Source organism: Thunnus albacares, chromosome 1 (assembly GCF_914725855.1).
Source record: "Thunnus albacares chromosome 1, fThuAlb1.1, whole genome shotgun sequence".
In the NCBI taxonomy this organism is placed as follows: Eukaryota; Metazoa; Chordata; class Actinopteri; order Scombriformes; family Scombridae; genus Thunnus; species Thunnus albacares.
The window spans coordinates 34,910,933-34,936,797 of record NC_058106.1 but is presented as its reverse complement, the minus strand read 5'-3'; the positions used below and the strand labels follow the sequence as shown (position 1 = coordinate 34,936,797).

General features: G+C 40.4%; 1 protein-coding gene across 1 annotated transcript; it reads right to left on the bottom strand.

The window, feature by feature from the left end:
* Positions 1–125: 125 nt before the first annotated feature.
* Positions 126–23,594, bottom strand: wdhd1 (WD repeat and HMG-box DNA binding protein 1). Its single transcript, XM_044356087.1, has 26 exons — positions 23,483–23,594; positions 23,109–23,203; positions 21,399–21,510; positions 20,762–20,913; positions 18,912–19,023; positions 17,381–17,431; positions 17,159–17,254; positions 16,913–17,005; positions 15,733–15,839; positions 14,790–14,946; positions 14,356–14,563; positions 13,902–14,086; positions 13,619–13,803; positions 13,064–13,305; positions 11,659–11,796; positions 11,415–11,571; positions 9,613–9,727; positions 9,314–9,445; positions 9,001–9,227; positions 8,109–8,218; positions 7,940–7,996; positions 7,652–7,683; positions 7,359–7,523; positions 6,405–6,544; positions 6,022–6,157; positions 126–747 (listed from the first exon to the last, which is right to left on the bottom strand). Exons 2-26 carry the CDS (start codon positions 23,183–23,185, stop codon positions 547–549), a joined length of 3,387 nt encoding a protein of 1,128 aa, XP_044212022.1. The 5' UTR covers positions 23,186–23,203; positions 23,483–23,594; the 3' UTR covers positions 126–546.
* Between the last annotated feature and the right edge of the window lie 2,271 nt (positions 23,595–25,865).

The window sequence follows — 25,865 nt, the reverse complement described above, 5'->3', positions numbered from 1 at the left end:
GACATTTGCTAAAACCTGGTGCTCTGCTGTTTTAGGAAATTACTGAGTATTTTAAAAAAAATATGAAATTACATATTTAAAGACCTGTATTTAAAGATTTTCAGTAGGAACCACCAGGCTCAGGGTTGAGTGCCAGAATCTGAAAGTACTGAGATGGACTTTTCATGCGATTTATTGTTTCTACTGACATTTCTCTGCTTTAAATGAAAAAGAAAAACAACTGAAACAGGAGGTAACAAACATTTACATTTATTTCACTTGTTAAAATACAGTAAAGAGTTTTTAAACTGTAAAATCAAACAAACAACAATAAGAAACAAAACCATCACACTTGATTATTAGAACGAGTTGATGAATGTCGCTGATCCATCACTAACTTTAAAGGTATTTAAGGGCTTTAAATGTGTTTTTTATTAAGTGCCTCAAAGCACAGAGATCTTATAGTGAACTAGATTTAGCACCTGTGGAAGAAAAAATACATTTCATTGATCCTTTTGTTTCTGCCGTCTGAACAAATCTCAACAAAAAAACCAAATATCAAACTATTTAGTTTTTGTTAAAAGCGAACGCTGAAAGCTTGGAGGAAGGATCCAAAGATTTTTTCTTCTTGGCGCTATTTTCATCTGCTTCTGTTTGTCCGTTTTCATTTTCCGCATCTCCTCCTCCTCCTCCTCCTCCTCCTTCTCTTTTCCTCTTCTTCAGATCTGCTGCATCTCCAGTCTGGCCTTTTGCTCTTTCTGTCCACGACTGAATGAAATTTTTAAAAGAAAAAAAAAGGACATGAAGAGAACATGTTAATTATCGGACAAGTGATGGAAAAAAGACACAAAAAAGGGAATCTCTCTATTGTTCATCTGTTTCTATCCAGGCTCCAAACACCTACATGGACGATGACTAAACGTACACACACACACACACACACACACACACACACACACACACACACACACGTACTCAGCCGTGCAGTCTGAAATTGCATCCTGTCATGTATAATCACTATTGACAGGCTGCATCTCTTTTGGGCCTGCTGGCTCTTTTCCTCCTCTTGCTTTTATTTATTTATTTATTTATTTTTTTCCTCCTCCCTTTTCTCTCCGAGAGAGCCGAGACAAAAGGAAGCGCTTTCCTGGACGTAATGGAGCCGGGATGAATCATCAGGCCTGGTGTGAGTGGACTGGCAGCAGCAGCAGCCACACACACACACAAACACACACACAAAAACACACACACACAAACAAATAAAACACACACTCTTCACCTCCGACGCCCAGTGAAGCACTGCCATTAACCCCATGCATATTCAAAAAAAGGCAAACACACATAAACAGCACCATTACAGAGCTGGTAGATGGGACAAGCTGTGACGTCTCGCTATTCAATTGTCGTTTTATTGTATTTGCACAGAATAATGTGATTAGGAAGCAACTCACTCACACTCACACGCACACACACAAGCACACACACACACACACACACACACACTCTCTCTCTCCCGGGGTGAGACGTTAGCAGGGTAAATATGTCCCCAAAGGATCATTTTCTAAGCTTTCTAATAACACTCACAGCCAAAATGCAGTGCAAAAGCGTCAGCAGTCACTGAATTTCATTCGATTCTTTATTTTGTGGTTTTCTGTTATACATCTACTGTTATAATTAGGGATGCACGATATTGGATTTTTTGCCGCTATCCGATATTTCCAACTCACTGTGGCCGATATACGTTTTTTTTTTTTCCTGCTGGCTGAGGAGACTATTATGCATGCAAGCATAGATTGTACCAAGTATGATCAAGAAAGACAATATATGAAGGAAGAACTTAGTAAGACTGGATTCAGGAGCTCAGCATTAAAACTTTAATGACGTGGCTAAAGTTAGCTGAGAGGCTAGCAGAGCGTTAGCCGCAGCATGACCGGAGGGAAGCACAGCCAGCTAGCCTCCAAGCTAACGTTAGCCCCGGCTCTCCATGTGGATCCAACCAGAGCACCGAGCCCTGGTTTGTTATTCAGGTTAAAGTGGGAAGAAGCAGCGGGTCTGTCAGGGTGACACAGTCCGTCGAGGGAAGCACAGTCAGGCGGCGGAGGGGAAAGCGACATATCAGCCTCTCATTATTGACAGGATTCGCTGACGCCGATATTTCATTTCAGAGCTTTTATCGGCTGATACCAATGACGTGCCGATAATATCGTGCATCCGTAGTTATAATGTCAGATATCGAACACGGTCAAAGTTCCACAATGTGAGGTTAACGTACGTAGAAATGCTTCCTGAAACATTTGCTCTAAACGCTTCATTTGCAACGTTTTTTTCTACCTTGCTGATGAGATGACGTCGGCTTGTCGTACGTGCACATAAGCGGCCGTCTCTTCTGCAGCCTTGATCGCTAAGAATGTTGCTAAGGTTGTTCCATGTGTTGTTTTTGCGTTGTTAACTCTCATATATTGGATCGGATTTTGGCTCGAATGTACGGATATATTTGAGAAGTTGACGTTTCGAAATCTTACTACTGTTTGTTTCACGGTTTGTTGACGTAGCCTCCCGAGCAGACGGAAGAGTCAGTTAATAAATGCTGCAGCTTGTCAGGACCAAGAAAAGTCTGTTGTTTCCCTAATTGATGGAAAAGTGGAGGTGGTTAGCTCCAAAGTTAGCAACAATATGTTAGCCTAGCATGACGACGCTAAACAGAGAAATGTGGCTGCTGAGTCTCCCGACGTTTACTCAGCGCAGCAGTGGTAAAGAAAGAGAAAACAAATATTAGAGATACAAATTAGAGCTGCAATGATTAGTCGATTAGTCAATCAACAGAAAATTAATCAACTATTATGATAATCTATTGATTGTTTTGAGTGTTTTTCAGAAAAGAAAAAAAAAGCCTGAATTCTCCAGTTCCAGCTTCTCAAATGTGAATATTTTCTGGATTCTTTAGTCTTCTATTGCATCTTCTGTTGCATCTTGGGCTTTGGGAAACATTTTCTGATATTTTATAGACCAAACAACTGAGGGAATAAAAGAGAAAATTATCAACAGATCAATCAATAATAAAAATAATAGTTAGTTGCAGCCATAGTATAAATTGAGTGTTGCCAATACACATAGCAAATGTATTCAACAATATTGGCCCCCAAAAGACTAAAAAAATAAATAAAAATTCACATCAAGGCCTCAAAAAGCTTCTTCCAAGAACATGAAACTTAGACTTGAGTGAATTCTGGTCAATTTACGAAGGAGTTTCCCAACTTTTGATATTAAAAACTGTCTAAAATCAATTAAAAGTGGTGAAAAATCTTTTTAAAAAAAGCACAGATGCTACAACTGTCTTTTAACAACTGTCTCAAATACACAAAAACTGTATGATGATCATTATTCCCCTGCAGACTGACCGACTCACTGTCTCTCTCAGTATTATCATAAGATAAATGCTTCGTGCCCTCACTGCCAAAACACACTCGACAGGGTTCCCAGGCAACAAGCGTCCCTCCTCCTCCTCCTCCTCCTCCTGTTCACATCCACTTCCTCTTGTCTTTCTGTCCGTGGAGTGTCATCCAGTTTTCTGCTGAGAGCCTTGATGTATGCAGGGTCAGGACCAGGTTACTATACAAACCCACAGATTGACGTCTATCAGCACTCAGGTGGATGAAAGGATGAGGTCCGTCATCACTGCCCTCATTTAGTAACCTATCGACTCTCCGCAGCTGACACGGAGGCGTCGGGGCAGAAAATTTGGGTGGAAATTGGTTTTAACTGTTACTGTCAAAGAAATCTGGGTGTTTTTTTTTCAATGAAAATATCTTAAATCTGCTATTTTTGGTTGCTAATTTCCACATCCAGCAGTTAAGGATCATTCATTTGGAGTCGTATTTGCTCTCTACCGACTCCTGAGGGAAATATCTGGTTCTTTAGCTGCTAAATGCTCCACTATGTTCACCGGCTAGTCTACAGCTAACTGTGTCTGTTTGCCATTTGGTGCTGAGCAGGTAGTGTACAGTAGCTTTTTCTCTGTGAACAGCCGCCTGCTGCGTCCAAAAACGACGCTATGAGAGCGCTGAGAATGAACCAAAACAGTAAAGTTTTCTAAGCACCTCGCATCTGATTTTACAAAGTTGTTATAAAAAATATTGACTATAAACACTTTAATGACACCACACAAAAGACTGTCATCAAACAAAATTCTAGTTTATATAAACCATCAAACTAGAGACAGATACGACTCGTGTGTAGCAATTATTTTCATTATCGATGAATCTGTTATTTTCTTGATTGCTTTGTTCCAGACAGTCAATAATCCAAAGATTTTATTATCATAGAAGACAAAATATTCATTCATGTATTTATTGGAGAGGCTGGAAACACAGAATTTTGTCATTTTTTTTCTTAAAAACAAACAAACAAAAAAATTAATGGATTATCAAACGAGTTGGAAATTAATTTCCTAACGATCGACTAAACGTTGCAGCTCTACTTAACAAGCCTGATCTTTTATATTGTGGCTTTATAGATCAAAAATCAGGAGTGTGATGGTTAGCTACAGCCGATGACGACATCCAAACAGGTTAAAAGAGGTTTTTATATTTATGGCGTCTTGTTGTGTGAGCGGTCTTTAGACTGGAGCTCGTTAGCGCAGCGACACAATAACAGTTACAGCTTCAGGAGTGAAACACTTGAAATGTCCTTTTAACTGCTTACAACCACATTATAATGTTATAAAACATTTATTACTTGATGTCCTGCTAATAAAGGCTAAAAGGGGGTTCACTGTTGAAATAAATTGCGATCACAGAGTGTAATCTGATTACTTAAGTGCATGTAAACACACTGACTAAGGCTGCATTCACACCAAATCAGGCGGTGCTGCGTTCAGCCGCAGGGTCGAGCGGAGGTGTGCTGGGGGGTTGTGGGCGTGTTTATTTGTGCTCTACAATGTAACTGCTGTAAAACAATCAGAAAATAATGTTTTATTGATCTGATTAACCGGCTTTCTCGCTACCAGCGCTCCCTCTCTTCATTCACTCTCTACCTCGCTTGACCACCGCTGCTCTCTCTCTCTCTCTTTTTCTCTCGTCTTTTTTAAGATGAGTCAGGAAGCCGACAGCAAAGTCTAACTTTACTAACGTTATCAAGCAAAGAGAAATGTCCTCCCGTCGTCCCAGTAACGTCTTTGTCCTCCCTCATGGCAGAGGGACCAGACTGCAGCCGGTGCGGCGCAACAGCAGCCAAAACGGCTGCAGCCGAGCTGCACTACCACCATTCAAATGAATGGGATGACTGCCGTTTTCACTGCACCGCCTGATTTGGTGTGAATGCAGACTAAGGAAAAAGTGAAGGAGATCCTTCTGGCATCAGAGTAATATTCACAAATACGCCACTGGTCTTAATGCTTTGATAAAAACTACATGTTGAGATGTTTTTGCACATTTCAAGAAGTAATTTGACAGATTTCTTAGTGAATTTGACTCCTGAATATAAATCTGAAGACTGCGTCTCCAGGTTTTTATGAACGCAAAGATTTTATCTGCTGTTGTGCTGTTTTTCTAATTTGTTTCTTCAGGTGTGAATACAACAGCAGCAGCAACATAATATTATAAATATAAGTGAAAATGAGGAAAGAGATGTGAGAGGATTTGAGTGCAGCGTGTGTTCAGGCTGCTCGGTGACGACGAGTTAATGGATCTGCAGCTGATGATCAACAGTTTAATTGATGGTTTCACTGGTTAATTTACTCTTCAGGGCAAACTACATCAAGGCAGGATGAACTGAAAACAGATCACTTTTAGTGCAAAAAATACTGTCGTCTAATCACAGACACTGATTTTTTTTTAAAGTTTTAGTTATCAGGTTAAAAATAATTCTAAAAAACAACATAATTAAGTTAATATCTGGTATAATTTGAAGGTTGTTGTGCTGTTGATTTGTTTTGCAGGAAACGTGCAGGGTTTCTGCAGGATTCAGTTAAATTTGAGACTTTTAAAGACCAGTTCATCACAAAATATCGAGTAAACAGTACATCAACTCTCGAGTGTTTCCTACCAGCCGCTCCTCCGCTGACAGCGTCCTGAAGCGTCCCATCGCCTCCTTGATGACGTCCGTCTCCTGCAGGTCAGGTTGGTCGGCGACGATGCTCTTCCTGTTCTCCTCCAACCACAGCTGGAAGCCCGTCTTCGGTCTGAACAGAAACACACGACAGATAAGAAAAACTAGAGAAAACTAGTCTGCATTTAACAAAATAATCCTAACTCAAGGGCCACTCGTTAGCTTCCTCCAGATGGCCAAGAATGATGTTTCACGCTATAATCGGCCTTGTTTCATCCATAAAATTCATCTCATTTTTAAGGCTGAGCTACTCCGGTCTGCAGGCTGATGGTTATGTTCCAAAAACGTAATAATATCACAGACAGATTTAAATCTTTTACCTTTTATTCTCTGTGTTCTCCGGAGAGGCTGGAGGCGGGACGTCTGGTTGCTTCTGCTGATCTGCAGCCGGTTCTGTGTTCGCCTGATTCTTCTTATTGGCTGCTTTTGTGGTGGTCATCTGCAGCAGAGTCGACTGAGTCTGCACAGAAAAAAAAACAAAAACAAAAACAGGTTTTATCAGCAGAAAGCTTCGAGGTGCAAAAACGTCCAGTTTTACACTCAAGTCCGGCATGTGGATGCATAACATGCACGGTGCTGAACTTACATGTTGTCAAATGCACAGAGCAACAGGTTCCACTATGCTATGAAATTATTTGCATTCCCATTAAAGTATATTAAAAAAAAAGGGAGATAAAATCTATGGTTTTATCAATTTATTAAAGTATGCATTATATATTGTATCTGTTATCAGTGGTGTTATCACTTCAAGATGATATTTATAATATTAAAAACTAGGTATTATGAAACTTGAGGTGAAAGTATGTAAAACCCTGGTTTCAGGTTGCTCTGAATGCATCGTTTGCAATGTTTTTCTACTTTTGGTGTCCGTGAATAACTTCCTGTTCAGTAATATTTGTTACAGAGGTTGTTCACGTCGTCCACTCTCGTATTTCAGATCAGATTTGGGGTTGAACGTGTACAGATGTATTTGTTTCCATTTCAAGTAAAGAACGAGAGAAAAAGAAGTGAAATCTTACTATTATAGTTTGTTTACATTGTTTCAGAAGCTGGCCAATCAGAAGAGAGCGGGCTCACTGGGAGGAGGGCGTTAAATAGACAGGAGTTAAACTGCCTGTTTCAGACGGAGGCTGAACTGAGGGGCTGCATGAAGATGCCAGTATGAGATAAATAAGGAGTTATTTGAACTGTAAATCATGCAAAGATATTCCAGTAGAGCCCCAGAATATAAATATAATAAAAATCTGTTGGGAGAAGCTCGGAGATAACGATACCTTTGTTTTGGGTCTGGGGGCCAGCGGTTTGAGGACGGGGTTTTTGCTCGATTTCCCTGCAGAGCCGCCGAGTGGAGCCGACTTCCTGCTGGACGTCATGTTGTCCAGGATGTTCGTCACTCGAGGCTGACCGGCCGCAGCTGAAGGTTTCGCCGCACCGAGAACCTGCGAGCATCCCATCAAACCGTTTACCGCTTATTCCACTTAACACATGAGAGTCTCTAAAAGTCTTTAAGCTGATTCACATTAAAATAATCAGACGATGCAGCTGAGAAAATATCTTGAACTCTTACCTTGAAAGGGTTTGCACGTCCCGCTTTACCAACTACAAAACAAATATGAGGCATTTAAAATATTTTAATTACCGTATTAGCAGGAATATAAAACAATATTACATTCTGGATCAAATGTTCTACAGTTCATGGCTGCACACGGATGTCTGATGTCTGGATTGTAGATAAATAATCAGTCTCTGTACAGACGGTAAAGGACGGTGTGTCTAATGTAAACTAATTTGCCATTTCAAGGATTTATTTAAATATACAGACTGTTGATTGAGGAATGATTCAGTGTTTACTCACCGGGTGTCGGAGACGGCGTTACGGGTGAACTCGCCTCTTTAGCAAACGGATTCAGACCTGAAGTACGAGACGCATTCATGGGACATTGTTAGCTGAACATGTTGTGCTTTAGATGAGAACACAGAGAGCTCAGAGCTGGGAAAAAAGAAGAAGAAGAAGTAGAACTGACGTTTTCGGGCTTCTGCCGACTCCTCCGTCTCCATCTCCTGTCCGTCCTCTTCCTCCTCAAGCTCTTCTTCACGCTCCTCCTCCTCCTCCTGAGTATGTCTGCTGCCGTACCTGTCCAGATAATAAACTAATGAATCGCGTGATTTTCCCTTCTGTCGGAGCACAGTAGAGGATATAAAAACACAGTAAAACACACGTTTCACTTGCTCTACTGCTGTACGTGTACGTTACCACGCTTCAATCAGCAGTTTGAAGGAGCAGCCGGACTTTTAGCAACAAGGCGAGCAGCTGAGTTTCAGTGCTGAGTGTAAATAAACGGAAACAAATCGACATCTGTCCCAAACTTTTGTGGGTCAGATTTATATCATCGCACAATATAAGGCTGGGTATCACTTTTTAATACTTGTGTCGTTATGTGATGTAGAGCAGAGGTCCCAAACCTTTTCTGCACCACGGACCAGTTTAATATCAGACAATATTTTCACAGACCGGCCTTTGAGGTGCGGCGAATAAATACAAACTAAAATGATACGACCGGCTTAAAAACTGTGGTATTTTCTAAATATAATAATAATAAACCTGAATCCACTGTGTACTCGTATGCAACTTTATTAGCAGCATCCTAACATTGCGCCAACAACATAACATGAGTAACATCCTCTCTGGCCCCCTAACACACTCTGGTCGCTATGGTAACGTCTAAACACGTCTCTCACTTTGTAAACTTTTTTCTGTCACAACCGAAAATCACTTTATGCAAAGTACCTTCAAATGCTTAACTCACTTTGGTTTGTTGTTTTGGATGACGTAAAATAAAACCTGAACGTTCTACATCAGTGAGCTGTTCAGTCCTGCAACTACAGCAGAATCTGTTGCAACAGATGTGTTTTTACCCAGATGTGGTCCGTCTGATACTGGAGTAGTCTGGCTCCTCTTCCTGCTCCTCTGCCTCTTCTTCCTGGATCTGGTTGGCTTTCTCCAGGGCGATCTCACTGAGCCGCTGGGCGAGGGCCATGCGTCTGGATCTGGAGGCGTATCGGATGGCCAGAGTCACCACGTTCTGGGTCATCATCTCGGCCAGCTCCACGCAGCGAAACTCTCTCTCCAGCTTACACGACAACTGGAGGAGAAACGTCAAGATTCATTCATCAGGAGACGCCAGAGAGCAACGAGAAACACTCAGACATCAGCGGTTATAATACTGACTGCAAACATCTTCATCAGCAGCTCCTGCTGCTCCTTCTGCGACTGACTCTGTCCGTCCTCGTCGATCTCGTAACCGCTGGAGGACAGGAAGCTGTAGTGGTTGTGGAAGAGGACTGAACGCCAGAACTGCTCCTGGAGGACAGACAGAGGAGGAGACACAGACGGGATGGAAACTCTGGACTTCAAAGTCAAATTTAAGAGAAAATATGTAACTTTAAACCGGATCTTTGTGAAAGCGTCACATGCGGTTCATCGGTGAACATCTGTGCGGTTCATTCGAGCGAGCCGTCTCGGTTTACCTCCATCTGTCCTTTCTCTGTGGTGGTCTGACACAGCGGCAGCTTGAAGGGCAGGATGGCCACAGCAGGTCTGGGCAGGGTGGGGGGGTACCTGGAGCCTTTACATGGAATACACCTGACAGCACAAAAACAACAAAATATAATGATTAACCAGCAAAAACAACAAGATTACATCATCATTAAATACTTTAAAGCAGTTTGAATTTAAGGCACCACTTTTATATCCCTCCAACTACAGATCTGATGTTTTTTATTGTCCTGTTGACGATTTCTGAAAGTCTGAAGCCCAAACTTTCAGTTTCAGATGATTTCTGTATGAAGAGTTGATCCATCACAGTGAAAACGTAGTTGCTATTTTTTGTTCATTAAAAGTTTTGCTGTCATCATGTGATGATCATCCAGCTGTGAGTAGAGACTCTTATTTGATGATGCGTTCAGGTGCTTGCAGGAAACGTCACCATCTGAGAATCAGCTGCTTAACAGAAACTTTATTAATTCAAAAAAAACAACAAAAAAAACAACCAAATTCACATTTTTATGCTTATTTTTGCATCTTCTGAGTTTGGTGTTCAGATAACTTTCTCTCTCTCTGATGCTACATAAACATCCTGGTTCGATTTTATGTGTAATTCATTGTGTAAATATTATCATACAATTGATTTATTATTATGGTATTAAGGAGTGGTAACAACCTTAAATTAAATAAATATAAAACAGAAGCTCTTATAATCGGCACAGATGCACAAAGAGAAGAACTTTCATACAGGCTTGGAAATGTGGCTCTACAGATTAAACCAGAAGTAAAAAACTTCAGCTTTTTATCATTTAAGAAACATTGTGAGAGTCAGACCCTACCTTACTTTGGAAGATGCCAAGAAACTCACTCATGCCTTTGTTTTTTTTCCACACTTAGATTATTGTAAAGCATTTTATACTGGTTTACCAAATAAAACCATTGATCGGCTGCAACTTGTTCAAAATTCAGCAGCAAGAATTTTAACCAAAACTAGGAAAAGGGAACATTTTACACCAGTATTAGTGTCATTGAACTGGCTACCTGTAACGTTGAGGATACTTGTTTTTAAAGCCCCGAAAGGTCTCGAGCACCTTCATATCTCTCAGATTGTTTGTCAGAATATGTTCCAAACCGTTCACTCAGGTCGCTTAACGCTGGATTGTTAAATGTGCCACAAACAAAATGCAAAAAAGTTATGATGAGGTGGTTTTCAGCTTTTTGCAGCTACGCACCAAAGATCTGGAACAAACTCCCACCACATATTAGACAAGAAGCAGCTCAAAACTTATTTTTATGGTTTTGCTTTTAATTACCTCAACTTTTTATTTGCCTTTTTCTGTTATCAGATTATTTACAACCTGTTTTATCTTTTCTATCTCATGATTTTACCTCTTTTTATCACTGTAGTTTTTTTATTGTATTTATCTTTCTCCTTTCTTTTAATATTATAAAATATCTTTTTTTTGCCTGCTTGTTTGTTTTTACCTCTTTCTGTAAAGCACTTTGACCTGCATTTTATGTTATGAAAGGTGCTATACAAATAAAGTTTAATATAATTATTTCAACAAAAAAACCTCTAAATTACTCAAATTTCACACTTCTTGTTTAGTTTCTGTAAGATCCTTCAGAGTAAAACCTACAGGTCAGTAATCTACTTCATGCCTGTAACACGATCAAAATATTTCAAAACACCGACAGTTAACACCAACTCCTCAGGTGTGAGCGTCTCAGCCGACGGGAAGTTACAAACAGTGTTTGTAGAGAAGAGACGTAGCAGAAAGTTCACCTGAGCTGCTGAGGGTTCTCATGAACTCCGACCACCCAGTAGTGGTCTGATTTGCTCTTGCAGGTCTCTCTGGTGTTACACACCGGAGTCCACGTGTTGCCCAGAGAGCGATTCATCATCCGCACCATCCCCTCCGAATCCACGTAGCACGGCGTTCCTGAAAAACCACAACCTGGTTGTCATCTTACGATCCTAAACTGAAAAGTATGTAAACAAACTAGGGTGTAGTTGTCGGTGTGTTTACCCTCAGCGGTGAATCCGAGCCAGGACAGGTGGGATTTGTGGGAGAGCGGGAGGGGCTCGCCGTTGATGGTTTGCCTCTTCCTTCGACCAAACTGCAGCAGCTGGACTCCCAGGGCCTGGTCTCCATCGAAACCAGTAGCTGATGACGTGAAACGAGACACATGCACCGACGTGAGGATTTATCAAGACTTTAAAATAAGAAAAGGAAACGGCTGTGTGAAGACTGATGCTTCAATAACTGAATCAATACAAAGTGTTTCCCCTTTAATTGTACACCGAGAACCCCGACCAGGCCGAATATCCATTCATTCAGAATTCATTCATTCTTTGTGCGACACTGTGAGTCAACCTCTGTGTCGTTTCCTGGGAAACTCTTGATGCCATCAGAGTCTCTTTAAATTACTGCAGCTCATACGGGATGCAGGTTAGCTAATGTGAGCACAAATATATAAATATATATCAACGTTTTTCTCCAAGACTCAAGCAAACATACAGATGGGGACGAAGAGAGAGGGACGGCTTATTTTTAAGCCATAAATGCAGCTTATTAAGTCATCCTCTCCTCGTGACCGCTTTGTTTTAAGTCTTGAATGTACCGAGCAAACAAAAATTTGAATGCGAATATAAACTGCAGACGCCACCTGATCAAAGCCGACTGCACAAACATGCCGTCCTGCGCGCCTCATCCTAAACTCAAACTCTCTCACTGATACAGTTCATACTGTATAAGGTGATCATTTAAAAAAAAAAGACTCAGATATTTATTTCCTATAAATAATTATATCTATTTCAAACATTCAGCTGCTTTATGAGACACTGACAAAAGTATATGTAAAGAAAATGAAAGCAACACAGACATAGTGTTTGCTTTCAGATGTTTAGAGTATCATACCTGTTTCACGCTGCAACTAATAGTCGATTAATCAATTAGTCAATCGAAAGAATATTAATCTGCAACTATTTTGATAATTGATTGATCCTTTAGGTAACTTTTTAAAGCAAAAATGCCAAAAACTTGATGGTTATCAGGTTCATAAATGTGAGAATTTGCTGCTTTTCTTGGTGTTTTAGACAGTAAACTGAATGTTTGCAGGTTCTGGACTGTTTATTGGACAAAACAAGAGATTTAATGATGCTCTCGGATATTGTAGTGGACATTTCTCACCTTTTTTTGATGTTTTATAGATCAAACGGATAATCGATGAATCAAGAAAACAACTGACAGATCAATCAATGATGAAAAGAAGAGTTACTTTAATAGTTATTTGCAGACCTATATCTGTACGTCTGCTTCTCAACAAGATATTTTACTCTTTCGTAGTGTTTGACAGTCGTCTTGGTCAGTTTATGTTGTGTGTGTGTGTGTGTGTGTGTGTGTGTGTGTGTGTGTGTGTGTGTGTATGTACCCCGGTGGTAGACTACGAGCAGCTGCTCTCCGTGCGCCGCCATGCAGACGACGGGTCCCGGCAGGCTGAAGACTTCTCTCTGGACTCCCCCGACGGAGAAGAGCCGGAGCATCAGCGCGCTGGTGGCGACCGCCGCCCAGCCTTGACCCAGACACAGCGCCCTCGCGTCCTCGCCCTTCGGCAGGTCCACCATCCACTCCTTGTTGGTGTCCCATGATGAGAAGTGAAGGCACTGGAGCTTACTGGGAAACGGACGAGAGAGATCTTTTCATCTTTTCAGACATTTTTTTAAGCAAAAATGCCAAATATTTGTTTGTTGCAGCTCCTAAAATGTGAGAATTTGAAGCTTTTCTGTGTCATAAATGATAATAAACTAAATATCTTTAAACTGTTGATCAGACAAAAACATTTAAAGGCTCTAAGATATAACTGGCGTGTTTTTCACCATTTCCTGATATTTTACAGATACAACCATTAAATTGGATAAATAATGCAAATAATCTTTAGTTGCAGCCTTGTCTTACGTATCATGTCAGGAAATGATGATGGGCGTACCTGGCGAGCTCGTCTGTGCTGGGGCAGGCGAGCAGCACGGCCTCCTGGGAAATATCGGCGATGGTGTGACCCAGCGAGTTGGTGAGGTGCATGGCGTGGTGCACGGCCGTGTCGTGAAACTCCACGTCGATGGCGTTGTCCTGCTCGTCGTTGTAGCCTCGAACGATCCCCACCGAGTTCCACATCTGCAGCAGATTTTAACTGTTACTACGGTTACGACACATCCGATAGTTGTCGAGATATTTTAGGGCTCTGGGTATCATCCCCCAGGGACCCGTCCTACCATGAAGCGGTGAGTGAGGTGAGCGGGGGTGGAGCCCGGCTGAAAGGCCTTCTGGGGCGGCGTCGGCAGGGGTCCCTCGTAGACGGGACGCAAGGGGACCAGCGGGGCAGCTGGCGGCTCTACGGTGCTGCCTGCGTCGTCATCGTCGCCGTATAAACCCTGACCGAGCCTCAGGGAGCCCGTATCTGAAGGGAGGCAGCGGAGATATTCTCATTTTATTTATTTATTCTCATAAATTCTCGCTATAAATCGCTAATTTTCTGTTTTATATCTTTAGGATTTGTCCAAAGCGAGACATAAGAAAAGCTCCTCGGCCTCTTGTGATAAACATCTTTCATTCTTTTCTGTCATTTTATAGACCTGATGATTAATAGATTCATCAAAACCTTATTAAACTACTATTTACACCGTCTGTACTTCATCATTTTCATTCATTATCCTTCTCCTCACTCACCCAGCGAGTTCTCATCATCCAGGATCGCCCCTCTGTTCCTCACCCGCCCCGTCGCAGGCATGAGGAAGTCGTCGTCGTCATCGTCGTCGCCCCCGGCGACGGCTTTCTTAGCCGGGGAGTTGGTGTCGCTCTGTCCTTCGTCCATGAGTCTGTCGTCATCGTCGTCGAACAGGTCGTCATAGTCTTTTTCTGGCTTTTTAGCCGTCGCCTGATGAGAGACAAAGAGAGTTATTTAGCAGCACAATGGTGATTTGATGTTAAAGGTAGAAAAAAAAGGATGATGTAATGTCATTTAAAGAGCAAAAAGTACAATTTTAGAAAATATCTGCATAGTTTGGAGACGACAGAGGCTGAAAATCAGCTACATGTTGCTTTTTAATTCACCATAGTTGAGTTTAAAGACACACTGAGGTGCGGTGTTCTCCGTGTGGTACCTTGCTGGTGGTTGTCGTGGTGGTTGTGGAGGTAGATGTGGAGGTGCTGAGTCCGTCCAGCAGGCCCAGGCAGCCCTCCGTGTCCGTGTAGGCGATCTGGCTGCCTGACGGGTGCCAGGCCAGGCCGCACACCGTGAAGCCCTTCTCATGTTTCTGCCTGCAGCGGAGAAGAGACGACTTCAACTCGAGTGACCCTGAAGGTCTGTTGTTTAATAATGTTCTGGCACCGGACCCCCAGTTAGGACCAGGTACCTTACTTTACTTTACTTTGAAATGCATAAACACGCCTTTCTACAAAACCATTTTTCACTGAACAAAAGCCAAACTTCTCAAATGTTAAATGTTTAAACACAAGCAGCCACATTAGTCTAAAACTAGCAAGAAGTTTGATTAAAATTATGCTAAAAACTATCAGATTAAATGATCATTAATCTGACAGGACATTCAGAAACATTAGATATGAGTCTAAAGATTCCAGTATTCATCGAGCTCTCGTCTACAGAGGATGAAATCTAAAGATGCTGATCACTTCCTGGACACCATTAGGGCGCCATGAAGCACATTCATGCTCACCAGAAGATTAACCTTTTATTTTATTTTATTTTAACAACTGTGTGACTTTTACTCTTGCACCAAATGATATGGCTCAAAAAGTACATCAACCACTGTGAGTCTGTGTGGGCCGCTAGCAAGAGTTTAGACATCAAAACAGCATGAAAAATAAAAAACGCAAACACCACATTGACCAGTTAGCATGAAGATGCTTTCATTTAAATTTCACCAGCAGTCATCAAGGTTTAAAGACATAATTCAGCAGCAAGTTCTGAATATTTAACTTAAATATCAAATCACAGTTAAAAATCTGTAATTTAGCATCATTTATAAACATTTTTAAGCATTTATTCTTCAAACACAAACTACTTTTATAATTTCCGTCGCGTACCTCTCCACACACAGCTTGCTGTTGACGTCCCACACCGTCAGTAAACCTCCGACGCTGCCGGCCGCCAGGAACTGTCCACACGGAGACCAGACCAGCACGTTGATCGGCTGGAGAGGAAACACGGGTTGGAGAAAAAAAAAAAAGGTATTTAAAATAAAAGCAGATCACTGATGGATGATTTCAAGCACACTCGTCATTTCTGCGCCTTCAGATTGTATCAAGATCAGATATTTACGTCACGCTGATGACGGTTAGAGGCGTTTTATGTCTGAACATCAGATAAAGAAAAAGAAACAACACAGGAGGTAAATTCAGCTAAATGAATGAGATGGAAAGTGTTACCAAACTCTGATTTATATCCCTATTGTTTAATGAAATTATGAAAATGTTCTGTCAAAATTAACATCACATGATTTCTATGTTTGGTTTCCTTTTAAACATCTGCATCAAGCATCACAGTTATAATGTAACACAGTGGTTCCCAGTCACACCATAAGTGAAGCTGCAATGATTAGTTGATTGATTAGCTGCCCGCTAATAAATTAATCAGCGACTATTTTGATATCCAATTGTTTTGAGGAATTTTTTCAAAATAAAATGTCAAAATTCTTTGATTCCAGCTTCTCAAATGTGAATATTAGCTGGTTTCTTTAGTCTTCAATGACAGTAAACTGAATATCTTCGGCTTGTGGACTGTTGGATGGTACAAAAGAAGCCTTTGATCTGATATTTTTCACCATATTCTGACATTTTAAGGATCAAACAACCAAACCAATACTAGACAGATTAATTGATAATGAAAATAATCATTAGTTGCAGCCTTAGACGTAAGATAATGTGGTCAGAAGCAGAAAAAAAAAGGTTTCTGATCATCAAAATTCTGTTAAAAGTTGTTCTTTTTTCTAATCTTTGCTTTTTGCTTGTGAATCAATCAATAATTTAATATTGTATCTTCACCCGCCCGTAACCATTTAAATAAAACAATCTGAATAACAGTCAGTACGGCTGATAGTCTTTGTCTGACTGGATTTTTATTAAATTAACAGAATCTGACAGGAAATCTCTGACTGTATTGTGTAAATCTCGAGGTCATGCCCTCACTGAAGATGACGTGACCATGAACGTGTGTGTGTGTGTGTGTGTGTGTGTGTGTGTGTGTGTGTATTCATCTGGACCTCACCTGTGTCAGCAGGTCATCAGACAGCGTGGTCACATGATCCCAGGACCCTCGCTCGTACAGGTGCACCTTGGTCTCCACGGGAACTGCTAAAAACTGACAGCACACATAAACACAATTATCTGTTATTTTGTGATATAAGCACACTGTTCTGTCTCACACATTGATTAGATTATAACCAATAACCTGTTTCTCTATGAGCTGATTAAACGCAGCAGGCTCAGCCAATCAAACGATTGTGTCACTGACCTTTGCCGTCCTCGGTTGCCAGGCCAGTCGACACAGAGACTTGGCGTTACTGACGTCATTGCTCTTCTGCAGCAGAGGCCAACTGATCACCTGAGTCTGTAGGGACACAAAGCAGATCAGCATCTGACAGACCGGCCGCGTAATAAACAATAAATAAATAAATAAATGTTTTGTTGTGTGGATTAATTCAGTCGAGAGCGAGACGCTGAAACACTCACGTACCTGCTCCTCAATATTCCACACGACGACGGAGCCGTCACAGCTGGCTGACGCCTGGCGGAGAAACAAGACCAGGTTAAAAACAAACAGTCCAGTCTGCTCGGGTCACATGATGCTCACCCACACTGACAGCTTCAGAGTAGAGCTGGGCGATAACTCATCGTCTATCAGTCTTTGAGTGAAATGATGTCGTGGTGTTATAACGATGTGAGGCCTGATAACTGTGTGGCTTTAGGAAGACTGAAGACTAAGTGTGTTAATAGAGCGTAAAGGGGCTGCGTTGATGAGACGATGAAATACAATCCAGGAAGTCAAGTTGGAGCTTCAGATTAATGCATTTAAAAGGTTTATCAGGTAACAAAACACTGCACAGCGGTTTGTAACACTCCTCACAGACAGGATTTTATAACTCTGCAAAGTTATCAAGGCAGCAACAGCAGAAAAACTGCGTTCATGTTACAAAGTAATCCACCAGGAACGTGCTTCTGCATGTAAGTGATTGGCTGATGCAGCGCCTTGCTGGATGACATTGCGTTGCGGTAAAAGTTGAGCCCCGGTTCAACTTTTTTACTGGACGATCGCTGCAATGTTTTGTCGAGCTGACGTCAGTGTGAACACCCTCTAATACACTGAAAATGTGTCTCAGGTCTAAAACAGACAAACTTATTTTCTCATATAAATGTGTGAAAATCTGAGACATGATTCATGACAAATGTCCAAGTATCTCTCCAACTGTGCTGGACAATAAAATACGAACATCTTGACATTTTGATATCGACAAAACGATGATCATTCGACAGTCGTGAGTCTCGAGCTGGAATTATGCTTCTCTGGATATTCATGCAAACATTCACACAACGTGAACCAATGCAGAGAAGGGTGTGGACCTGCACGTCAGGCAAGCTGGTTTAATTTAATTGCTGTGCAATCCTAAAACAAACACACAAACCATATTTCCAGCTGCAGCCACAGAAGCAATGCCGAACCTCACTGAATGCTTATAAAAAACAACATCAACCTGACACGAGACAGCAGATCCGGCTGCTGCGTCTACTTGTGCGTTACTTTGTGCGTCATTGCACGAATCATTACAATAGTTCAATGGAATTTAGATGATCTGCACTAATAGTGAGAGTCAAAGAGGTGTTGATTCAATACTTTGGTAATTTCAGAGGGTGTATGTTGTGGTACGGTTGTATTGGAGTGCTGTATGTTATATAGTCAAAGTGTTGCGTTTGTTGATTTTTCCCTCTCTTTCCATGTTTCCTGTCTGTCTCGCTCGCTCTCTACTGGCTGTCAAATAAAAGGCAAAACTGCCAAAACAAATTTTTTCCTTTTAGTTCATCAAGATTTAATGTATCATCTCAAAAAGTTACAGTTTATTGCAGCAGGTAACCATTTTTGAAGGTAACCAAACAGTTTTAAAATCCTTTGGTTGCAAATTTAAGACCAAACTCTTCATAATCACCAGCACACAAACAGAAAACAACCTCTCTGTTGTATTTCTGCCGTCCAGAGAAAAAGATCAACCCACCAGGAAGTCATCTTTGGGGTCAAAGGTGACACTGAGAACAGGTGCTTCGTGGCCTCTGAGTGTTTTCTGTTGGCTGCTGTCCGACACGTCCACCACCTTAACCATGAAATCACTGAGGAAAAAAAAAAAAAAGAGAGAGAGAGAAATTAAGAATACATGTGCAGACAGTCTGCGCTCACGCCTGAGCAGCTTCCCGCCGGTGAGCAGCGGCGGCGGCAGACTGGAGGGAAAGGTCAGCTGTGAGCCGACACGTGTGCAAAATTGTCAAATCGATGAACAAGAGAAGCAAAAATAATCCTGATTTCCTCCAACGTCCGCCGGGATGCAGATGCCAAATCCGCCTTAACGGCCTCAGATGTCTGAATTTTTCACGATCGATATCACAACAGAAATGACTCAGTGTGAAAACAGCAGCATCGATAAAGCGCCATGCTCTGGGCTTTTATTGCCATGATAAACCTGTTTAGGACAAATCATTTCTGGCAGCAAACAGACGTTTATCTCCAATCAAGACTAATCAGAAACCAATCAAACGCGCTGCTGTGTCTGAGAGGCGGAAATATCTTCCAGGTACATCGTTGTGTGCAGCTCATCCTGTACTGGAAGAACAATATTGAATATCACAAGAACATAGTCTGTGTTTAGTCTTAGCATGCACCACACTGAACACGACAGACACGTTAAGCACGACGGCTTCATTCACCGGCCGGAGCGGAGAAGACGTGCACGGTTTGACAGAATGAAAGTGACGTTCGCATCACTGATGGAAAATATCTCAGGATGAATCTGCTCAGGCAGCTGGACGTCCACATAGGAGGATAAAAACATGCTAAATTATAAATAAATGAATTCACTTAAGTATTATGAGTCTTAAAAATGATTTACACGCTATTTTGAAGCCTTTATAGAGCAAACAGAGTAATGTTTCCACACTATTCTAGGTTGATTATACTATATGTGCATTTTCTTTGTCCATTTTGACTCTGATAAAGACACAATATATCATTTGCTTTGTTGACAAGAGTTAAATGAGGTTTCCACTCTGACTTTTAAGATGCTAAATACAGTGAACTTACGCTGGGCTCACACTCCCACCAGCTAATCCTTTGACATTCATCCTAACATTTTGATTGAGATTGAAACAGCACTGCTCTACTCTCAGAGATATTTCACAGTTTATCTTAAACTGCAAACATACAAGATAAGAGCAGTGCATCACATTAGTAAGATTTTTCTTGCCAGAGGGTATTAAACGCCACCTTCAGCTTTGTCTTTACTGGTTCACGTCAACTCCTCCTCCTCCTTTAGCCTTTTCCTCCATCTAAGCTATACGATTCAATCCCCACACTCATCTAAACTTTGATCATATCTAGCCGACATTTACATGGATCCTGCAGCGTCACGGATTCAGCAACATCAGAGCTGAACTTAAAAGTGAAGGGGAAGCATGTCCTGTTATATTTATGATAATCGTTTAAATCCTAATGAGGGCACAATACTTTGGGAACTCGTGTCTTGTTCACTTTCATTTAAAACGTGTTCAGTCAGAGTGAGACAGTCTCTCCTTAATCACAGCTTCAACAAAATAACTTCAATCTTGATCCTTTGCAATTCCCCTTGAAATAATCTGTATTAATAGATTAATATAACATTCATATTGGCCTACACATGCATGTCATCCCCCCTTCTTTGTTCTTGCATCTCCTATCCTATAAAAGCAATATGCAAAAAACCCCCACCTTTTATCATGTAGCAGATTTACACCCGTCTGATAGATTAAAATGAATACAATCCATCATTTTGTTTTTCAAAAGTGATCATAATTTGAAACATGTCCAGTGTCTGAGTACCTGGAGCCAGCTGCAACTCTCGAGCCGCTGCTGTTGAAGGCGACGTGTGTGGCGTTGGTGGTAAACCGGGTCAGGATGCCGTCGGGATCCCCGTCCGGAAACGTGTGGATCTGCACTGTGTTGTTGGAACTTGCCGTCACAAGCTTGCCGTTCTGCGGATGAAAAGCCAGAATTACAGAACACGTCTCGATCGATAACCGACAGCTAGTGGTGGAAGAAGATTTCAGATCCTTTACTTCAGTAAAAGTACATAAGTATTAGCAGCTTGATGTAGTTTAAGTATTGCAGTAAAAGTAGTGGTTTGGTGCCTCTGACTGATATATTATTATATATGACATCATTAGATTATTAATACTGAAGCATCAGTGTGTGTCTGGTTTCATCTTTAACAATGTGTTGTATTATAAAAGCTTGTTATTATTATCCATTATGTTAAATCTTCATCTGAAAAGTAACTAAAGCTGTCAAATAAATGTAGAGGAGTAAAAGCATAAAGTTGCATCACATGAAAATACTCAAGTAAAGTACAAGTACCTCAAAATTGTACTTAATTTTTATAAATTGCATTGACTCATAAAGTGTCTAGAAATCAATCAAATATCATGAATCAACAAAACAACAGCAACAGAAAACCAACCTTGAGTGCCAGAGAGTACGCCTTTTCCCCGACAGTGATGAACTTCGGGTCGTCATCATCCAGACCCTCCCATATCCGAACATCTCCATCATTTCCGCAGGTTACAATGAACCTGAGGAAGATTTGATCGTGGTCAGATTTTTCAGCAAATTTTGTGCAGCAAAAGGAAAAGTAACATAGTGTCAAACTGGTTGAACAAACTTCACAGGATTGTTTTGTCTATTTAGAAAGTTAAGCTGTTCAACAAGAGGATTGAGAACTATGTTAATTCAGTGTGCAAGCTTGGACCAGCTTTACTAGCAGCTAAATGACTTAAAACAACACTATTACATTACTTAAAGTGTAGTCTATGTGATTCACTTCATCAATAAATGAATTAAGTTTCATATCATCTATCTATCTGTCTTCTATCTCTCTTTTGTAATGAACACATGTACATTTATATAAGAGTTTACTTTGTTTCTATTCAGAGTCATGAGGTGGATCATAGATACATGTAAGTCCAGCTTGCACTGAGCTGAAGGCAGGAGACTAGAAGTAGAAATTATAAATCTTTTTAGTGATTCAAATCATTTCAAAAGATTCATAGTCACTGACTACATAGTTACTTTTAGTTTTTTCTAAAAAAAAAAGTAATAAACGCATCACCTTTCATAATGCTAAGGTGCTGTTTTGATTATCCTCACTTTACTGGTAAGTTCAATCTGTTGCTGTGTCGCACTGTTTAGTTCAGTACCAAACTAGGCCTATATAAGGATAAAGCCGGTGATTTTCTATATTTCTTATTGTCAACAAATCTCATGTGCAGAGCCAAACCAGCAATGAACTGATCTACTAAAAAGGTATTGTGTGTGTATCCAAAGCCTGATATATCTTATTCCTCCATTGTTGTCCAAAAACTATTAAAGACACATCAATGAGCCACACAGCTGCACTGGGTGACATGTTCCTTCGTTCCTGAAGAGTGTGGTTACTTTAGTTAATTTAGAAACAGCTCTTAAAGTGAAAAACAACAACCTAGTTTTCACTCATCAGAAAGTAGTCCCGTGCCAGGAAGACTTTGTACTAAACTTCTTAGAGAATTTTACAATGTCAGAGTCAGGAATCCTTCTCAGAGAGTGAAAACTTGACACTGTTATTAGTATTTGGAGCCATTTCTAACCAAACTAAAGTAATCACACTTTTCATGGTAATGAAGGAACGTGTCACCCAATGCAGTGATGTGGCTAACTGACGTGTTTTTAATAGTTTTTGGACAACAATGGATGAATAAGATATATCGGGCTTTGGATACACACACAATACTTGCAAGTAGATCAGTTTATTGTTGGTTTGCACATGAGATTTGTTGGCAATAAGAAAAACATAGAAAATCACCAGGCTCATCCTTTAATAGCTCAATAAATAACTGTCTGCAACAGAGTTATCACATCATGATTGTTTCTGTAGTTTTTAGTTAAGTAGTTACACACTTTATGTCACAATTGAGCTGACAGTGATTTCAGTCACCAGTGAGAGGAGCTAAACTGTAAAAAGCTACTGATTTGATGTTAATTTTGTATACAGAGGCTGTAATGAACGAGCATGACATAATGAAAGACACCAGTAACACTCACGACACAGTCAAATCCTATTAGCTGTCAGACAGACTGCGTATTTTGTTACAGTTATATAAATAAAGTCATGATAAGATGATAATAGATAACATACTTCCCAGTGTCATCGAAGCAGACCTCGGTGTGTCCCTCCGAGTGTCCGTAGCGCATCGGCTTCCTTTCAGACGGCATTTTAAGAAAACCACCAGACTGACGAACAGGAAAATAAAACAGTGATTAACACGTGAAGTTAACACATTTCTGACACATCTGTACACTACAGGGACCGTCTCCCATGCTTCAGATGGCAGCTAGCTGAGAAGCTCGGCTAACAATAAAGCCAACGCAGCTGGTTGAGCGATTTCAACCGTCAAATTAATTTAAAAAACGTGTTTACAGCATGATGGCGCGTTTAAATCAGACTACACGAAGACGTCAGAGCTAACTGACAGTTCATAACTTGAAAAATAAAGTGTTAATATAACTTACTTCTTTCCGCGGGTGACGCCACAGACTTGCTCCTCTTCTCCTGAATCTCCCGCGCTGCGTTGAAAACAAGGAAACGCAGCGTCACAACTCCCGCCTGCTACGTCATGACGCAACATCCGAAACTCCTCCTACATTTTAGGCGCACAGGATGAGTCAGATTCAAGGTTTTTTTCTGTCCGGATTACTGCTGTTTCTGCAAAAATCTGGCATAATTAAAGCACATATTGTTATATATGAGTAGATTTAACTTTTATGAGAAATTGTATAGTAGTTAATGTAAAGATGTAAAGTTTCTGATCTTGACAAGGTGATTTTCAGTGGTGGAAAGTACATTTACTCAAGTACTGTACTTAAGTATAATTTTAGGTACTTGTACTTTACTTGAGTATTTCCATGCTACTTTATACTTCCACTCCACTACATTTCAGAGGGAAATATTGTACTTTCTACTCCACGACATTTATTTGACAGCTTTAGTTACTATTCAGATGAAGATTTGACACAATGGATAATATAACAAGCTTTTAAAATACAACACATTGTTAAAGATGAAACCAGTGAACCAGTGGTTTCTAACCTTTTGATGTCTTACAAAAAGCAGTGTGTAGTCGGGGTCACATTTCAGATGTCTATAAGTTGTTAACAGCTCAACCAAATAGTGATTTTTCCCTATAAACTTCTTACACGCTTTCATTTCAATAAAATAAGTCCAAAAACTGAAAACAGATTTGTGTATCAGAACTTTGTTCTTTCTTCTTTCCTCTCCCATTAATCATCTGACGACCCCTCAGATTTATCTAGTGACCCTCTGGAGACTCCTTACGATCTATTTGTATTGAAAGCAATTAATCAAGTTTATATTCATATTTTTATGTATTTTCTCTGAGTTGGAAATTTGCTCCTGATATAAGAGAGCCTCTTTACAAGACCTCTGACTCATCACATTTTGTATTTAAAAACCACATTTGCACACTGCAGTAGCAACTTAAGGGACCAAATCCGAGGGTGAAAGGTCAAACCCTTACCGGTGTTTCAATGATTTATTAATTAAAGTATCTATTAATATGCAGTACATGTACCTCTTGACTCCTTTGACCAGCGAAGGCGACCTGCCATTGGCTGACTCTCCACTCGCCTGTTTGAGTGGCGTCTCAGGGGAGAATTTGATTAGTGCAACAGGAAGTACTCTGTTGGCAGACAGCTGGGTGTCTAAATATTACATCACTGAAATCTAATAGTATACAAGATATGTGAGGTTTTGGCTACACGTTGATGTATGAACCAGTCCCAGATGATATAAAACCATAAAAAAACATTGTTTCATTTCTCAGATTTGGATATCAAATGTATCATAAATCTAATGTAACACTAGACTTTGGCTTTGAGCTGCTGAAAAATGATGCTCACTAACCAGATCATACAAGACAACATTAATATTTCATGAATGTGGTTCGGGAAAAATCAATAAGGGTGGCTCCTGACTCTGTCCATTGACTGAGTGTTTATATGTTGGAAGGTCATGTCGCAGTCAGAGGGATCAAACGCAAAGATAGACTTTGACTCTGGCTTACATCTGACAAATAGTGATCTGATGTAGCTTTAAGTTCATTACTTAGTATTGCACTCACAAGAGACAGATTTTTTTTTTAGTGGTCACAATGGAAGCTGCAGAGGCTGAGATATCTTAGCTTTTAGTCCCTAATATAGGTGAAACTCAAAAATGCTGAAAAGCAACTAATAGCATCTATCTTTAGAGCCTCCCTGCCTGATAAATTCCCATTTCTTTCAAACTCAACACCTCCAGTTTGACACCCTCCCAGCAGATAAACCTCAGATTATGGAAGAACTGATGAGTGAAACAGAAGTAGATTATCTCTTTTGCTGGCAAACTCTCGTTTCTTCTCATTTCTTTATCTCTAATGTTGTTAGAAAATCACAAATTGAGTCATGTTTTCCTCAGTCATCAGCAGGTGTCTTTAATGTTGCCATGGAAGCCAAAGTCTTACGTGTTAGATAATTTGAAGGTAGGATGGCTAAATTTTTAGGTTCAAGATTAATCTATTTAAGGCTTATATTAGTCTCACTTATATGAAACTGTCTAACTTGCATTAAACTAGTCTATAAGTCCAAGTCTGTATTCCAAGCCAGCTCTGATTACTAGATCTGCAACGATTAGTCAATTAATCAATTAGTCGCCAACTATTAAATTAACTGCCAACTATTTTGATAATCAAGTAATCATTGTGAGTCATTTTTTAAGAAAAAAAAGTCAAAATTGTCTGATTCCAGCTTCTCAAATGTGAATATTTTGTCGTTGCTTTAATCTTCCATGATAGTAAACTGAATATCTTTGGGTTGTGGGATGTCGGTTGGGACAAAATAA

Bases quoted from the DNA above. Each gene is read 5' to 3' on its own strand.
- wdhd1 (XM_044356087.1), bottom strand. From the start codon at position 23,185: ATGCCGTCTGAAAGGAAGCCGATGCGCTACGGACACTCGGAGGGACAC. The intron at 17,006-17,158 runs GTCAGTGACACA...GTGTGCTGTCAG, and splicing joins GGCAACCGAGGACGGCAAAG to TTTTTAGCAGTTCCCGTGGA. The intron at 9,446-9,612 runs GTAAACCGAGAC...TCTGTCCTCCAG, and splicing joins CAGAGAAAGGACAGATGGAG to GAGCAGTTCTGGCGTTCAGT.